Source organism: Bombina bombina, chromosome 7 (genome assembly GCF_027579735.1).
Source record: "Bombina bombina isolate aBomBom1 chromosome 7, aBomBom1.pri, whole genome shotgun sequence".
In the NCBI taxonomy this organism is placed as follows: Eukaryota; Metazoa; Chordata; class Amphibia; order Anura; family Bombinatoridae; genus Bombina; species Bombina bombina.
Window position 1 is genome coordinate 576,074,717 of NC_069505.1, and position 18,651 is coordinate 576,093,367.

At 37.3% G+C, this 18,651-nt stretch overlaps 1 protein-coding gene across 1 annotated transcript in view; it reads right to left on the reverse strand.

Moving 5' to 3' along the window:
• LOC128636591 (complement C4-B-like) overlaps positions 1-18,651 on the reverse strand; it is a 216,847-nt gene that overhangs the window by 123,944 nt on the left and 74,252 nt on the right. Inside the window, 3 exon segments of the mRNA XM_053689585.1 lie at positions 1,446-1,628; positions 5,416-5,602; positions 10,294-10,431. Of these exon segments, the coding sequence (XP_053545560.1) occupies positions 1,446-1,628; positions 5,416-5,602; positions 10,294-10,431 (508 nt within the window).

The window sequence follows — 18,651 nt, forward strand, 5'->3', positions numbered from 1 at the left end:
TAGCTATATTAGGGTTTATTTTACAGGTAAGTATTTAGCTTTAAATAGGAATAATTTATTTAATAAGAGTTAATTTATTTCGTTAGATTTAAATTATATTTAACTTAGGGGGGTGTTAGTGTTAAGGTTAGACTTAGCTTTAGGGGTTAATTAAATTTATTAGAGTAGCGGTGAGGTCCGGTCGGCAGATTAGGGGTTAATAATTGTAGGTAGGTAGAGGCCACGTTGGGGGCGGCAGATTAGGGGTTAAATAAATATAATATAGGGGTCGGCGGTGTTAGGGGGCAGCAGATTAGGGGTACATAGGGATAATGTAGGTTGCGGCGGTGTACGGAGCGGCAGATTAGGGGTTAAAAAAAATAGCAGGTGTCAGCGATAGCGGGGGGGGGGCGGCAGATTAGGGGTTAATAAGTGTAAGGTTAGGGGTGTTTAGACTCGGGGTTCATGTTAGGGTGCTAGGTGCAGACTTAGGAAGTGTTTCCCCCATAGGAAATCAATGGGGCTGCGTTAGGAGCGTGAACGCTGCTTTTTTGCAGAGGTGTTAGGTTTTTTTTTTCAGCTCAAACTGCCCCATTGTTTTCTATGGGGGAATCGTGCACGAGCACCGTTTTTGAAGCTGGGTCGCGTCCGTAAGCACCGCTGGTATTGATAGTTGCAGTGGCAGTTAGATATGCTGTACGCTCCCTTTTTGGAGCCTAACGCAGCCCTTCTGTGAACGCTAAATACCAGCGGTATTTAAAAGGTGTGGGGGGAAAAAAAGCCAGCGTAGCTACGCGGGTCGTTACCGACAAAACTCTAAATCTAGCCGTTAATGTGTTCAGCTAGCTGCCAGTAGTTCCTTCAGCAAATGATAACAGGATAATTAAGCAAATTTGATAATATTAGTAAATTGCAAAGTTGTTTAAATTGTATGTTCTATCTGAATCAAGAAAGAAAAAATTGGGGTTTCATGTCCATTTAAAGGGACAGTCTAGTCCAAATAAAACTTTCATGATTCAGATAGTACATGTAATTTTAAACAAATTTCCAATTTACTTTTATCATCAAATTTGCTTTGTTCTCTTGGGTATTCTTTGTTAAATGCTAAACCTAGGTAGGCTCAAATTGATTTCTAAGCCCTTGAAGGCCGCCTTTTATCTGAATGCATTTGACAGTTTTTCACAGCTATAGGACGTTAGTTCATGTGTGTCATATAGATAACACTGTGCTCACTCCCGTTGAGTTTTTATGAGTCAGCACTGATTGGCTAAAATGCAAATCTGTCAAAAGAACTGAGATAAGGGCAGGTCTGCAGAAGCTTAGATACAAGGTAATTACAGAGGTAAAAAGTTATATTAATATAACAGCGTTGGTTTGCAAAACTGGGGAATGGGGTAATAAAAGATTATCTATCTTTAAGTTTTAATATATCTGAACGTTATGGGGCTGATGCAAGTAATTCTTACCTTGCCCTCGCATTCATCTGTGACATCCACCCAAGCTGAGTTGGCAACGATCTCTGAGTGAAGGTGATAGTAGGCGACAATACGGAAAGAGGGTACCATAGAGGAAGTGACAGGAATATGTAATTCTATGTAGTCACTTTTTGAGATGTAGTTGAGGGAGATAATTTGCCCCTTACTGAGCACCTGAAATAAGAGAGGCAGAGAGGAAAGATAACAGAGTGCTATAGAAAAACAAAAGAAAACAAAAAAAAAACATAAAGATACAAAATTAAAGTAAGATGAAACAATTTTTTTTTCTTTCTAATTTTATTTCTGTTATCACATTTTCTTCTTTCTAATTTTATTCGATATATATCTTTGTCTGCATTTTTTTCTAACACCTGAGACCTCACATCTTTGAGTCCTTATAACTTTTTAATGCAATATTTTTTTTTCATAATTTTTTATTCAGACAGTAATGATTGTAAGTGTACTTTTAAATATATTTTTGATGTGTTTTTTCCAGCTTTTATTGAAACAGTTAACCAGAGCACTCAAGTCATGCTGACCTGATGAGTATAAATCTCTTTTTGCAATCACACGTTCACGACTACTACTTTCGATGCATGCAAAGAGCTGCGATAAAACAGATATTAACCTAGCCCATTATCTGGAAAACCCTGTACACTATATATTAGGGATAGGCGAATGTTTCTAAAAATTCGAAATTTAAAACACATTTTGATACATTAGTTCTGTTTGAATCGAATTCGAATGTTTATATAACATTCTAACATTCTATTTTTGAATTTTTGGTTTCGAATTTTTCAATAAAATTCAAAAATATTCGTTTGAATAATAGAATGTTTAGCTATGTATTCATTCCATTTCGAAATGTAATATTCGAATTTGGAAATAGCATTTCTAGTCTAATACTCGATTAGGAGTTTTGCATTACGGTTTTAACGCCGAAAAAAATGGCCATTTCAGCGTAAAAAACGTAATGTAGCCATTATAAGTCTTGTCGGTATAGCTGTACCTCAAGCATTTTAGCCTGTAACGCAACGTCAATTGCGCACTAAAAAAAATGTCCATATCCATAGCGCCGGTATTACAAGTTGTGCAGTGAGGCTAAAATGCTTGTGTTACAAGCCTATACCGACATGAGTCCGTTCCGCCATCTAAGACCAGTAGTTATGAGTTTTGCGCAACAAAACTGTTACACAAAACTCATAACTAAAATGTTACAAAGTACACTAACACCCATAAACTACCTATAAACCCCTATTCCCGCCGTCCTCCTGCATCACAAACGCTAAATTAAATTTATTAACCCCTAATCTGCCGCTCCCAACATTGCCGCCACTAATAAAAGTTACTAACCCCTATTCCGCTGCTCCCTCACAGTCGTCACCACTATAATAAAGTTATTAACCCCTATTCCCCCGCACCCCAACATCGCCCACACTATAATAAAGCTATTAACTCCTATTCCGCTGCTCCCCGACATCGCCGCCAATAAATAAAGTTATTAACACCCTAAACTTCTGGATTGCCACATCACCCGCCACTAAATAAACCTATTAACCCCTAAACCGCCAGCCCCTAACAACCCCCTAACTTTAAATTAAAATTACAATATCCCTATCTTAAAATAAATAAAAACTTACCTGTGAAATTAAAAAAACCTGTTTAAACTAACAATTAACCTAACATAACTATTATACTAAAATTAAAATAACTATCAATTAAATAAACCAAAATAAAAAACCTAACTCTAACAAAAACCTAAGCTACCCATTGCCCTGAAAAGGGCGATTTGTATGGGCATTGCCCATAAAAGGGCATTTTTGCTCTTTTGCAATGCCCTTAAAAGTGTATTTAGCTCTTTTAAAAAAGCCCAAACCCTAATCTAAAAAAAACACCCCATAAAAAGTTAAAAATAAACCTAACACTAACCCCCCGACGATCCACCTACAGTTTCTGAAGTCCAGACATCCATGTGGCAAAAAGTCTTCATCCAGGCGACGAGGTCTTCATCCATCCAGGCGGGCATCTTCTATCTTCATCCAGGCGGGATCTTCTATCTTCATCCCAGCGGCGTCTTCTATCTTCATCCCGGCGGCACGGATCGGGTCCATCCTTGAAGACATCCGCGCGGAGCATCCTCTTTGTGCGGTCACCACCGTACACTGCATCTTCAATGCAAGGGAGCCTTTTCAAAATGGCGTCCCTTGCATTCCTGAAATTCTTTTGGCTATTCAAATCAGCGAATAGAATTTCAGTAGCTCTCATCCTATTGGCCGATTTGAATTTTAAAAATCAAATCAGCCCAATAGGAATGCAAGGGACACTATTTTGAAAAGGCTCCCTTGCATTAAAGATCCGGTGGTGACTGAATGAAGTGGACGATCCGCGCCGGATGTCTTCAAGGATGGACCTGCTCCATGCCTTCGGGATGAAGATAGAAGATGCTGCTGGATGAAGATAGAAGATGCTGCCTGGAAGGATGAAGACCTCGCCGCTTGGATGTCCGGACTTCAAAAACTGTAAGTGGATCGTCAGGGGTTAGTGTTAGGTTTTTTTCCACTTTTTTTGGGTGTTTTTTTTTTTAGATTAGGGTTTTGGCTTTCCTTAAAAGAGCTGAATGCCCTTTTCAGGGCAATGAAAAAGAGCTGAATGCCCGTTTAAGGGCAATGCCCATATAAATGCCATTTTCAGGGCAATGGGTAGATTAGGTTTTTGTTAGAGTTAGGTTTTTTATTTTGGGGGGTTGGTTGGGGGGTCTTTGTATTTTTTTTACAGGTAAAATATCTGATTTCTTTAGGGCAATGCCCTACAAAAGGCCTTTTAAGGGCTATTGGTAGTTTATTGTAGGCTAGGGTTTTTTATTATTTTTGGAGGGGCTTTTTTATTTTTATAGGGCTATTAGATTAGGTGTAATTGTTTTATTTTGGATAATTTTGTTTCTTATTTTTCGTAATTTAGTGTTTATTATTTTTTGTAATTTTAGACTTAAATTTTTTAGTAGTGTTAGTTTTTTTTAATGTGTAATTTAGTTTATTTAATTGATAGTTATTTAATTTTAGTATAATAGTTATGTTAGGTTAATTGTTAGTTTAAACTTAGGTTTTTTTAATTTCACAGGTAAGTTTTTATTTATTTTAAGATAGGGATATTTGTAATTTTAATTTAAAGTTAGGGGGTGTTAGGTTTAGGGGTTAATAGTTTAATTTAGATTTTGCGATGTAGGGGGCTGGCGGTTTAGGTGTTAATAGGTTTATTTAGTGGGGCGGAGATGTCGGGGAGCGGCGGAATAGGGGTAATAGCTTTATTAGTAGTGTCAGCGATGTTGGGGAAAAATAAATAAATAAATAAAGTATATTGAAAAGTTTTTTAATTAAACATTTTACATTACAATCTCATACTGTTTAATAACCTTTTAAATTGACTTAAAGGGACAGTCTAGTCAAAATGATACTTTCATGATTCAGATAGGTCATAGGAATTTTAAACAACTTTCCAATTGACTTTTATCATTACATTTGCTTTGTTCTCTTGGTGGCATTTTTGAAAAGCTAAACCTAGGGTGGCTCAAAATTATTTCTAAACCGTTGAAAACCGCTCTCTTAGCTCAGAGCATTTTTCACAGTTAGACAGTTACTAGTTCATGTGTGTCATATAGATAACATTGTGCTCACTCCCATGGAGTTATTTAGGAGTCTGCACTGATTGGCTTAAACTGCATGTCTGTCAAAAGAACTGAGATAGGGGGCAGTCTGCAGAGGCTTAGATACAAGGTAATCACAGAGGTAAAAATTATATTAATATAACAGTGTTGGTTATGCAAAACTGGCGAATGGGTAATAAAGGGATTATCTATCTTTTTAAATAATAAAAATTCCTGGTGAAGACTGTCCCTTTAAGAAAATACAGTTTATTAGTTTGTCATGAGACCATTAGTGATCTTGTCAGACCCTAAATGACTTACCATATAGTAGATCTTCTTGACGTCATTTTCTTTTGCAGACACTGCCTTTAATGTGACCCTGACAGACTCCCCAGGACTCAGCACCTGATATGGTACAGACATGTGAAGGAAACTTTTTGTTGCAGAAGAATATGGAAGAAGATGCAGCGTCTCGACCACTGAACCTTCCACTTGTTCCTGCGCTAACCTGTGCAGACATATTATCCAATAGCTATAGAAGATATTTATATTTGTATGTAAATAAATCAAGCCTTAAAGGACATTCCAGCCAAAATTGGAATCCACATAGATGCATTTTAGTTTGAATAGAAACATTTTGTTGAATATACAGCATGAGAGAAAACTCTTCTAGATAAAAGTTATAGCTGTTTCAGAACGTGTATTTAAGTATGCACTGTGCACAAGCATTTTAAATCCCAGCACTTGCTCAGAGTCTAAGTGGCTTGGTACCATCTGGTAATGACTCAGTTTGTTGATGACTGACTTGATACACAGCCCACTGGCGCTCTGAGCAACTTGCAGTATATAAAATGGTGGTGCACTGAGAATATCTAGCTATGCTTTGCTTTGATCACATGAGGTTTCACTGAAATCTCATGAGATTGCATAGTAAACGTCCTTAAACTGAATAGGAAAATCACATGACTGGTGCTTGCACATGACAGATGCACACTCCTTAGCAAGTCTTGGGACTATCATTCTGATTTGCTGCTTAGAGCCTCTTTACAGTGGGGTGGTGGTGAATACTTAGGACATTGTGAGGTAAAATATCTTCCTTTTTTACATAGAGATGTTCAGGTGATATTTTCTCGTCAGCTTTTTACAGCTATGCTGCATCAGCTTTCAAGTGTTTAAACATTTGGGTATCATGGCCCTTTAAAACATAAAACACTGAGAAACTGGTATCACTTCATAAAGTCCATCTATCACATTATTTCTTTTTTTAATAGTGAATTAGTTTACTAAATTTGATATATATAAGACTATTTCACGCTTTAAAAAGGGTAAGCTAGGGGGCGCTGATGATGAGTTTAAGGGGGCAGTGGTTGGAAAAAGTTTGGGACCCACCTATGTCACAGTATTTTATTTTTCCACTACTGCTTAAGTATAATTATGTGTATAGCCCTAAAGAGGAGTAAAATACATAGTTAAAGTAATCTTCAGAGCAGCATTGTACTACTGAGAGCTAGCTGAACATATCATGTGAGCCAATGACAAGAGGCTTATAGGTGCAGCCACCTATCATCAACGTGACTCCAGTAGGGCACCGATGCACCTGAGACTATCTATGAATGATAGAAGAGAACGATAAACTGATAAGTCTCTTAAAATTGCATAGGCGCAGATTCTGCATAAAAATTATTTTACAGTTCACTGTTGCTTTAAGAATAAAATCTAGAGAATGGGTCAGCTTATTTTAAATAGGTTTTTACCGTGAGCTCCAGTGATTTGGATCTTGATTTAGGTTATGGTGAATGGTTGCAACTCCATTATCATTGATTTAATGGTCTCCACTTTTCCATTTAAACCTGTGAAACGGACATCAACAGCCTTTTGCAGGAGATCCATCAGCGTGAGATAACCTCCGCCTGTATGACAAAGAAAAGATATGTGTGCTATATGTATAATAAGTTTCTAGGATAGAAAAAGAAACGCGTAGAGGAACAGTTGGGATAATTTCTATTTTATATTATTGCCGAAAAGGCTTATAAAAAAAAACATATTAGCCCTTACTATGAATTTTAAATGAGACAGTACATTTTTTTTTCTGACAAATTTAAAAATTGACTTCAGTTTGCCACTCCCTTTATCCATGTGACAGTCATCAGCCAATCATAGGACTAATATATATATACACTGTGAACTTTTGCACATCGCTCAGTAGTAGCTGGTGCCTTCAGAAAGTGTGTATATAAAAACACTGTGCACAATTTAATAATGTAAATTCGAAAATCTCTTAAAACTGCAAGTTCTATCGGATTCATTGGAAGTTCAATTCTAACTTAGCTACCCTTTAAGTAAAATGATCTATGGAGGATGCTCTCTGGTCCCTTATGTGAACTGAGAGTTCCTATTGTTTTGTTTTGTGTGTTCCCATTGGGTGAATTAAATACAAATCCCTTTATCCCAATTGCTTGGGACTTGGAAAAGGTTTAGATTTTGTAATATTTTTATATTTTTAACTGTAAAGGGGGCAACTTTGAAGAGGGGATTGGACCAAATCAAAAACAAGCATTGTGACTTACTAGAATGAGAAATAGATTGGCAATTTTTAAATAATTTTATTTTTAAAAAAATTAATGAAAAAAGTTTGGATTTCAGGATAATTTGGGAATTCTGGTTTTGGGGATTGTACCTGTACTACACTATGCTAGAATGTATTACTATGATCATGGGTGGTCGGGCAGATTTTTTTAGGGAGGGGCAATAAAGGGAAATATGCCCAGACCACACACACACACATATGTATATATACAGTATACATATATATATATATCAGGGGTTTGGAAATTAATCCCAAAATAAATGCTACTAGTCCTAGTTTTACTAGTTAAATTTTAGAGACGCTATACTCTAAACTTTAATACACTTTACTTGACACATTTTTGGGGGGGTGTAATAAAATAATGTACAGTATATAGTCCAGTCTCCTAACTTATAAAGGAAAATAGAAGGAGCATAGTTTATTTGATCTGTATTATAAGTTTATAAAGAAGAAAAAACATAATCAAAATTAAACATAAAAGAACCAACTTAAGTTAACCTATTCATATAAAGCCTAAAACTGCAAACAGTACATTACCTAAAATATGCAAAATATACATTTCGTTTATTTTATACCATTGACAAAGTTTAACAACTATTCCAGTATATAAGTATGGAGGACTCTGCACAGAAAGTGTTAGTTTGCCATTAATGAGATACATTATTCTTTGCTGCTGTTAAAAAGGGGGTGGGAGAGGAAATCCCCTACAAGAGTGGGCGTACCTCATGCAAAACTTCCTGTCTTCCAGAAAGCTCAGCTCCCCCACCACTGTATAATGCATGCTGGTTATTAGAGTCCAGAACTGCAGTGTGACACAATAATAAGAGGGAAATAGGGAACTATAAATTCCAGAATGCTATGTAACTCCCAGAATACTGTGCTTCTTCTCTAAAGCAGAGCTACATTCAAGGGAATTAAAAAGATAAAAAATGGACATTCAATTGTCTTTTTTTTCCCTGTAGTTTGTACCCCAGATTGGTTGAAAAATACCCTTGTTCCCCTGTGGACGCCCATGACTGTGATTCTGAAGTGGCTCTGGAATTTAATTATAGAAGCAGCTGTTACTTCTAGTTGCGAAAATGTGATAAGTGTTGGTATTTCTCTCATTTATTGACAGTGACTTTGGAGACCTTTTCTAAGCCCTATTAGAAACACTTTGGATAGTCCGTAAATAGTAAAATTTACGTTATTCATTAGTTGAAAATGTTGGTCATTTATTTATACATTTGTACCATTTTATAACCATTTGAAGTGCATGCAGTGGATTTATTATTTATTGCTACTATGTATAGATAAGTTTGTCCTGAAGATAAATGGTACAAATATTATTTACTGACATTTAAATATATTAACTGTACAACATAGACATGTGCTTTTTGTTTTTCAAGAAACAATATTGAACGAATGCACCAACTACTTTTATAGAAAACAAAGAAATACTGACAAAATGCGTCAGTACTCATTCGATTTCTTTAAATTGACTTAGGTGTAAAAATACTTACCTCTAATGCACTGGAGAGCCATCCTAATCCTGACACATCATCACAGAGCCCTGCGCTGTGGATACGTGCTCTAAACCTCCTATTAGTGTGGCCTGGGGGCTCTTGGATAAAGTATCAGGATTAGCGCGGCTCTCCAGCGAGCCAGAGATAAGTATAAGTAAGGGCTACAGCTGAAGCGTTTTCTCCTGTGGCAGAAGAACATTTACATTTGTTATAAGAATGTAACTGAGTTTTTTCACTTGTTGCACATTAGTACAACCTACAGAAAATGGAGTTTTGCCAGATATACATGGTTTTTTGGTTTTACAATATGTTCCCATAATGCACCCGTTATTGTATATGCTGACTCAGCTATACATACAGGATTATCAATCTCCTATAGTTCCACCATATAGAACTTTAAAATATTGATAATATAAGATAAAAAATCCCCATACTTACACAAACATCCCCATATACTTTAATAGTACATTTTGTAGAAATAATTAGATCAACTATTCCAATGTGATATTAATGACATCCTTAATTTTGGAGATGTGGAGAGCTAGAAAAAAATGTTTTGGTGGGATTTAGGTTAAACAAGCATGGTGTATACAAAAGAAATAAAGACATTGGCCTAGTTTTCCATTGCTGTTTGTAAGCTGTGTAAACTGTTGGTAACTATCTTCATTGAAATCTGAGGAGAGCTTTTATGTATCCAACCATTTATGTTTACACGGTGGTACAACAGGCCATGAAAGCTGTTTTAGGAATAAATAATTCAGCGACAAAGACACACACACACAATTATGAAGTTGAACTACAGATCTCTCAACTATCCCACAGTCCCTTCTTTACACTTTTCCTGCCATATTAATCTAAACCACACCAAACTCCTCCCCTGAGCTGCCCAGCAATGCACAGAAACTGGACCTGTTTGATCTCAGATCCACCAAGCCACTCCCACAGACCTCTCTAACTCCATCCTTAGATCAACTCTAGGCTCCACCAAGTCCATAGTTTGGTGTTTGGCTTCTAACTACAGAATGCTGGGAGAGTATGGAACTAGCACAGACCTGACCTAGCAAGGAAGAGTGGGTATGCATCACTGCTGCTATGTACATAACTTACATATAACCTTTATTGCTTACAACAATATGCACTGGTGTAGAAGGAATATAGTATTTCTTGTTTTTGGAGAGATCCAGATGTAGGGTGAAGCCAGCAATTTTTACAGAAGTCAACTCTTCTTCTCCTCTAGAGCTCCAGCTGCAAACAGAGGGCCACAATTAGATTGGAGAAAGAGGAGAAATATGGGATAACAAGCCTAACAAACGAGAGCTGCAGGAAAGATAGAGATATAGGGGGAAAGATAGAGATATAGGGGTGAACAGGCAGTGTACGGCGCAGGGTGAGCTAAAGGTTAGATAAATGTGGAGTGATAGGAGTGGTTGAGTATAGAAGTCATGGAATATTAGAGAGGGAGAGGACATCAATAAGTTGCAATGACAAAGCTGTGTGAATGCCTACAGGAATACAAAAGAAGGTCTGCAAGAACAAGAGAGAAGTGAGCCTGTAGATACAGAGGTTTACTTACAAGCTATCTCCACAACACTTGCTGCAATATAGAAGTTGTTCCAATTAAGTTTATCCAACGGCTGCTTAATTTTCTCTTGAAATGTTAGCTTTTGTTATTGTTATAGTCCATGGGATCCTTCTGGTCAACTGCAAGAGAGCAAATGTCATCAGTTTACAAAATTATACTCAAACTCGGTCAACATAAGAACTCAAAATGGCCAGTCTATTGGGCAATGACCTAGATTACAAGTAGTAAAGGAGTGCGTTATCTTGCACTCAGTCTCTCACACAATCTGTTATTAAAAGTGGTAAAAAAAGGTGTTACCATAGAAGCTTAAACAACATTTTTATCACACCTATTCTCAGTTACTTCTTTTACTATTCTATGTAGTGACCATTTTATTGGCAGGTACTATGGTATTCATTTATTTTTTGCTTAGGGAACAGTTTTCTAGTATGCTTAGTATAATATGTCAGAAATTACTGAGTATTACTAAGTTCTGCTCTGATATTTAACAATGATTTTTACAGTTGTAACTACCTGTTCACAAGCTTTGTTATGCTTTGACACTGAAGTGAATATTGAATATTATTGTCTGTATTTGTACATTTGTTTCCATTAGGACCAACCTTCCAGTTGCCATGAAAATCCGTCGACCTGTGCAGTGGAGCGAACAGACGGCCATGGGCATTTCCGATAGATCGTAGGTGTTGGTGGAGGGTAAGTAAGTTAGTATATTTAAGAGGTTGTTATATTATTATGTAAGGGTCTGAGGACGGGGCAGTCACCCCGAAACATAACCTAATGTTGTATGATTAAATACTAGTTTTCATGAACCCGGAGAGTACGTCCTTATTATCCTCCACATTTGTAATTCTTTGCATGCACCCCGGGCATTTCCAGGTGTTACAGTGTGTGAGGGAGCCCAGCGACTTTAGTTAATATATATATATATAGAAATATATATATAAAAATATAGTATATATATATATAAATATATGTAAGAGCCATATAATGTATAGGCAATTAACACATCTAGGCAAGTATCCCTCTTGCTTATCCCTAGTTGCACTCTATACAATGCTACCAATGTACCAGAGGATTCTGGTGTACGATATGTAAAGTAGATTACAATAGCTCAAGCTCGTTTATGTTTCTGCTGCCCTTGCCCGAATAGGGGATTGTTGTGTTTTAACACAGTACCAGAAGTAAAAATCTTGAGATAGTTGTATATCTATTTTGCATATCTTACCCAGAATTCCTTGGGGCACAATGTATACAGAGTACGTCTGGGGGTAAGCAAGCGGGATACTTGACTAGATGTGCTAATTGCCTATGCAATAATTCTATGTCTCTTGATATGGAGGATTTTAATTTCCTACTTTTATCTCCACCATAACTCAAAATGAATACACACACACTAAGCCACAAACACACACGCGCACGCACAACTTAAATTAATTTATATATATATAATATATATATCGAAATCGAAATTCATAAACAGCAGCTCTCCGGTCTTTATATATATTCACCTCAGTTATTAGTATATAATATATATATATCTATATATAGTAATATATATATATAAAATATATATAATATATAAAAAATATATATTCACCTCAGTTTATTAGTATATATATATATATATATTTATATATATTTCACCTCAGTTTATTAGGTATATATATATATATATATATATATTCACCTCAGTTTATAGTATATATATATAAATATAATATAATATATATTCACCTCAGTTTTTAGTATATATATATATATATATATATATAGATATATATATATAAATATATATTCACCTCAGTTTATTAGTATATAATATATAATATTCCAAAAGAAATGGTCGCACTCTCAGGTCTTTTAGTGAAAAATCGTAGTTAATTTTATGAAACGTTTTCGGGGTATTCTTCCCCATCATCAGCATAAACATACAGTGCATCAAACAAACTAAATAGAAGCATGTTGCTCATATAAACAAATCAAAAATAAATCAAAAGTACCTGTGTGTTGAAAAGTTCTCAGGTGGTGTGACGCCAGAACATGTGTGGTGTGGACCGCATATTTTGCGTTCCACTATGAGGACCGGAAGTGTTAAGTGCAGTATTATATCCGGTATTCCTCAATTTTATAGAAAAACTTATAATGTTATTTTATACATACAAGCTTACTGTGTTAATTAAGTTAAGTTACTAAGTATGTAATAAGTGTTTCAATCTCTGTGCCGTTTATTGACAGTGTATCACACTCTTTGTGTATTGTTGCTATTGCGTAAATTTATTTAGGCCGGTGCCTTTATGCACTGCTCATAGGCTCATATATATTATGAACAGTGTTCCCTGTTATCTAAATTACATCTCCCTTAGTGAAGTGTTACAACTACTGTCTGTAACGATGATCTCTGTGACAGGTTCTATAGAACTCGCTGTCAGGTTTCTAGTTAGTCATAGTAACCATTTGTGTGTGCCGGTTCTACTTGGGCGGATTGATCATTTGGTTTTACCTTACTCAGATTAAACGTTATCCTATAGCCAGTATATTGTTACCTTCATGTCTCACTGTTAACATGGTTTTATGGACTTACATTCATTTACATATTTCTTATGCTTGTCCTGGAGTGTGCTAGTTAAAGGGCATACATAGGGGGCTAAAAAGTATTCTCTGGCACTTATTGTATATAGTATCTGTATATCATCTCGAGTATGGTACATGTACTACTAGGCAGTCTTTGTGGATTATGTGGTTGATCCCCACAATTGAACCTAGATAACAGTAAAGAAAAGTTAAAAGCATCAAACCATCTAACATGGATAGAAAAATACAAAAATACAAAAATAACTAATAAATAAATAGCAACCTATCTACTGTTGCTACATTACACACTTAGCTTTAGTAATGTATGATTGGTTTGATTTTTGTTCTAAATTATATCTATCTCTCTTGTGCCTGTACACACTTATGTGTAATATACACATCTTTGGCTCTCTTAATGGTGTATTAAAGACAGCTATTGTTGCCCTGTTAGTCCATAAAGTTACTTCTCCGTGTCATATTGCTATATAATGATGTCCATCCTTAATACAATCTTTGGTTTCATCATAGTTAGACAGTCCTAGTACAGTGTCCCTATTTCTTGGTGTTGGCACAACCTGACCCTAAGGTGTATGGGGGTATCATCCTCACTTGGATGGTTTGATGTCATCTCTGTCAGGTTATATGTCCATGTTCCTAGACCTGTGGCTTTTCTGGTGGTTCCTGTCGGTTATTCTCTGCACGTTGAGATTGTCACCTTTAATTGGTGCAGATGGATGAACTCTATGTAGTTGCCAATGGATTTAAAGGAAGCTCAGTGTTTTAAGACTGCATGAAACTTGTTGGCAATAGGCATTAATATACCGAGTATTGTTGCATTGGAGGAATCAGTACCATGGGCTCCCCCAACACCAGATAGTGCATCCTGCACTGATGGTCTACCCCCCAAGAGGCCTGACCCTCAGTACATTGTCACATACTACTCGAGGTATATTTGCCATGCCCCAGTATGTGTCTCAGCTTAAATGAGCGCTTTAAAATCTGGAGGTGAGTTTAACCCTCCTGGGGCTACCGTGCCCAATCTATATATCCATTCAGCTTCTCTTCTAAGCAGGGCCTTGTTTCTATCACCACCCCTATCAAGGGGGGATATGATCAATCAGGATATACCTGATAGTGGACACCTGGTGTCTCATGTTGGCACAATGTCTGGCCACTGGTTGATCCGATCCTCCTTGTTCTAATGCCAACCGTATTGCCCGTCTGTGGTTAGCCATCCTTTCGCGGAGTGTTCCGCTCGTCTTGCCCACATAGAACCGGGCACATGGACAGAATAATAGGTAGACTACAAATGTTGTAGTGCAGGATATTGAGTGCTTGATCTTGAATACTTTATTCGTGTGAGGATGGTGAAAGTTCTTAGTTGTTATGAGACCATTACATGTTGTGCACCCTAGGCACCTGTATGAGCCTTTGATGTTAGTATGGGCAGTGTCCATGTAGCTTGATTTAGGGTCTGTGCGTACCAAGCTGTCCTTAAGGTTAGTTCCCCTCCGGTATGCTACCATTGGTGTCAGGTTGTGCGTGAAGGTCAATTTAGGGTCAGACTGTACTATTGGCCAGTGTTCTCTTAATATGTTACCAGCTTGTGTGGTGTTAGGTGAAAACGTTGTTGCCATTATCAATTTGTTCAGCTTCTCTGTCAGATTCCCCTTATATATCAGACTGTCCTGGGTGTGTGGAAGGACTTCTCTTAGGGTACTGTCAAGTATCTGTTGCTTGTATCCCCGCTGTAAGAATTTATTCCCGCATAGAGCTGCAGCTGTGAGACCCCTGTGTGCTCTGTTTGAATTATTGCGCACTACTCTAGTCATCTGTGATTTGGACTATCCCTTTTAATAGCGGCTGGGGGGGGGTGACAGCTTTTGGCACCTTAAAATGGAATTTTTATCAGTTAGGTCACCCTGGATGTCAACAGTCTCTACACTATCATCCCACACGATACAGGACTCATGGCTACCAAACAACACCTCATAGACAGTACACTATATGAGGGACCCCCTATTGACTACTTTTTGACACTAATGGAATACTGCCTCACTAGGAACTACTTTCGCTTTGAGACATCTTTTTATTTGCAACTTACAGGCACTGCGATGGGGTCTAATATGGCCCCATCGTATGCCAACATTTATATGTCTCAATTTGAAAACCAATTCCTATGGAACACTGACACATCGCAGGTTGTTTACTACGCAAGATACATCGATGATGTGTTCATGGTGTGGCGTGGCGGACAACAGGCGCTGTTAGAGTGGTTTATGAAATGGAACAATACCCCTACACCAGTGAGATTCAAGATCACACACCACCATAAGGAGATACAATTCCTAGACCTCACTATTTACATAGATGGAAATTCCTTAGGCACCACACTCTACAGTAAGCCTACTGATAAAAATTCCATTTTAAGTGCAACAAGCTGTCACCCCCCAGCCCTATTAAAAGGGATAGTCAAATCACAGATGACTAGAGTAGTGCGCAATAATTCAAACAGAGCCATATTAGACCCCATCGCAGTGCCTGTAAGTTGCAAATAAAAAGATGTCTCAAAGCGAAAGTAGTTCCTAGTGAGGCAGTATTCCATTAGTGTCAAAAAGTAGTCAATAGGGGGTCCCTCATATAGTGTACTGTCTATGAGGTGTTGTTTGGTAGCCATGAGTCCTGTATCGTGTGGGATGATAGTGTAGAGACTGTTGACATCCAGGGTGACCTACTGATAAAAATTCCATTTTAAGTGCAACAAGCTGTCACCCCCCAGCCCTATTAAAAGGGATAGTCAAATCACAGATGACTAGAGTAGTGCGCAATAATTCAAACAGAGCCACAGGGGTCTCACAGCTGCAGCTCATGCGGGATAAATTCTTACAGCGGGGATACAAGCAACAGATAAGGACAGCCTGGTACGCACAGACCCTAAATCAAGCTACATGGATACTGCCCATACTAACATCAAAGGCTCATACAGGTGCCTAGGGTGCACAACATGCAATGGTCTCATAACAACTAAGAACTTTCACCATCCTCACACGAATAAAGTATTCAAGATCAAGCACTCAATATCCTGCACTACAACATTTGTAGTCTACCTATTATTCTGTCCATGTGCCCGGTTCTATGTGGGCAAGACGAGCGGAACACTCCGCGATAGGATGGCTAACCACAGACGGGCAATACGGTTGGCATTAGAACAAGGAGGATCGGATCAACCAGTGGCCAGACACTGTGCCAACATGAGACACCAGGTGTCCACTATCAGGTATATCCTGATTGATCATATCCCCCCCCTTGATAGGGGTGGTGATAGAAACAAGGCCCTGCTTAGAAGAGAAGCTGAATGGATATATAGATTGGGCACGGTAGCCCCAGGAGGGTTAAACTCACCTCCAGATTTTAAAGCGCTCATTTAAGCTGAGACACATACTGGGGCATGGCAAATATACCTCGAGTAGTATGTGACAATGTACTGAGGGTCAGGCCTCTTGGGGGGTAGACCATTCAGTGCAGGATGCACTATCTGGTGTTGGGGGAGCCATGGTAATGATTCCTCCAATGCAACAATACTCGGTATATTAATGCCTATTGCCAACAAGTTCTCATGCAGTCTTAAAACACTGAGCTTCCTTTAAATCCATGGCAACTACATAGAGATCATCCATCTGCACCAATTTAAGGTGACAATCTCAACGTGCAGAGAATAACCGACAGGAACACCAGAAAAGCCACAGGTCTAGGAACCATGGACATATAACCATGACAGAGATGACATCAACCATCCAAGTGAGGATGATACCCCATACACCTTAGGGTCAGGTTGTGCCAACACCAAGAAATAGGGACACTGTACTAGGACTGTCTAACTATGATGAAACCAAAGATTGTATTAAGGATGGACATCATTATATAGCAATATGACACGGAGTAACTATATGGACTAACAGGGCAACAATAGCTGTCTTTAATATACATTAAGAGAGCCAAGATGTGTATATTACACATAAAGTGTGTACAGGCACAAGAGAGATAGATATAATTTAGAACAAAATCAAAACCAATCATACATTACTAAAGCTAAGTGTGTAATGTAGCAACAGTAGATAGGTTGCTATTTATTTATTAGTTATTTTTGTATTTTTGTATTTTCTATCCATGTTAGATGGTTTGATGCTTTTAATTTTCTTTACTGTTATCTAGGTTCAATTGTGGGGATCAACCACATAATCCACAAAGACAGCTTAGTAGTACATGTACCATACTCGAGATGATATACAGATACTATATACAATAAGTGCCAGAGAATACTTTTTAGCCCCTATATATGCCTTTAACTAGCACACTCCAGGACAAGCATAAGAAATATGTAAATGAATGAAGTCCATAAAACCATGTTAACAGTGAGACATGAAGGTAACATATACTGGCTATAGGATAACGTTTAATCTGAGTAAGGTAAACCAATAGATCAATCCGCCCAAATAGAATCGGCACAACAAATGGTTACTATGACAACTAGAACATGACAGCGAGTTCTATAGAACCTGTCACAGAGATCATCGTAACAGACAGTAGTAACACTTCACTAAGGGAGATGTAATTTAGATAACAGGGAACAATGTACATACCTATATATGAGCCTATGAGCAGTGCATAAGGCACCGGCTAAATAAATTTACGCAATTGCAACAATACACAAAGAGTGTGATACACTGTCAATAACGGCACAGAGATTGAAACACTATTACATACTTAGTAACTTAACTTAATTAACACAGTAAGCTTGTATGTATAAAATAACATTATAAGTTTTTCTATAAAATTGAGGATACCGGATATAATACTGCACTTAACACTTCCGGTCCTCATAGTGGAACGCAAAATATGCGGTCCACACACACACTGTTTGGCGTCACCACACTGAGAAATTTTCACACACAGGTACTTTTGATTTATTTTTGATTTGTTTAATGAGCAACATGCTTCTATTTAAGTTTGTTTGATGCACTGTATGTTTATGCTGATGATGGGGAAGAATACCCCGAAAACGTTTCATTAAAATTAACTACGATTTTTCACTAAAAGACCTGAGAGTGCGACCATTTCTTTTGGAATATTAATTGCATGTTGGCACCCGGGCGGATGACCATTGGAGGGTAACACTGTACAACTGATGGGTTTTATATATATATATATATATATATAAATATTCACCTCAGTTTATTAGTATATATATATATATATATATATATAATAAATATATATTCACCTCAGTTTATTAGTATATATATATATATATA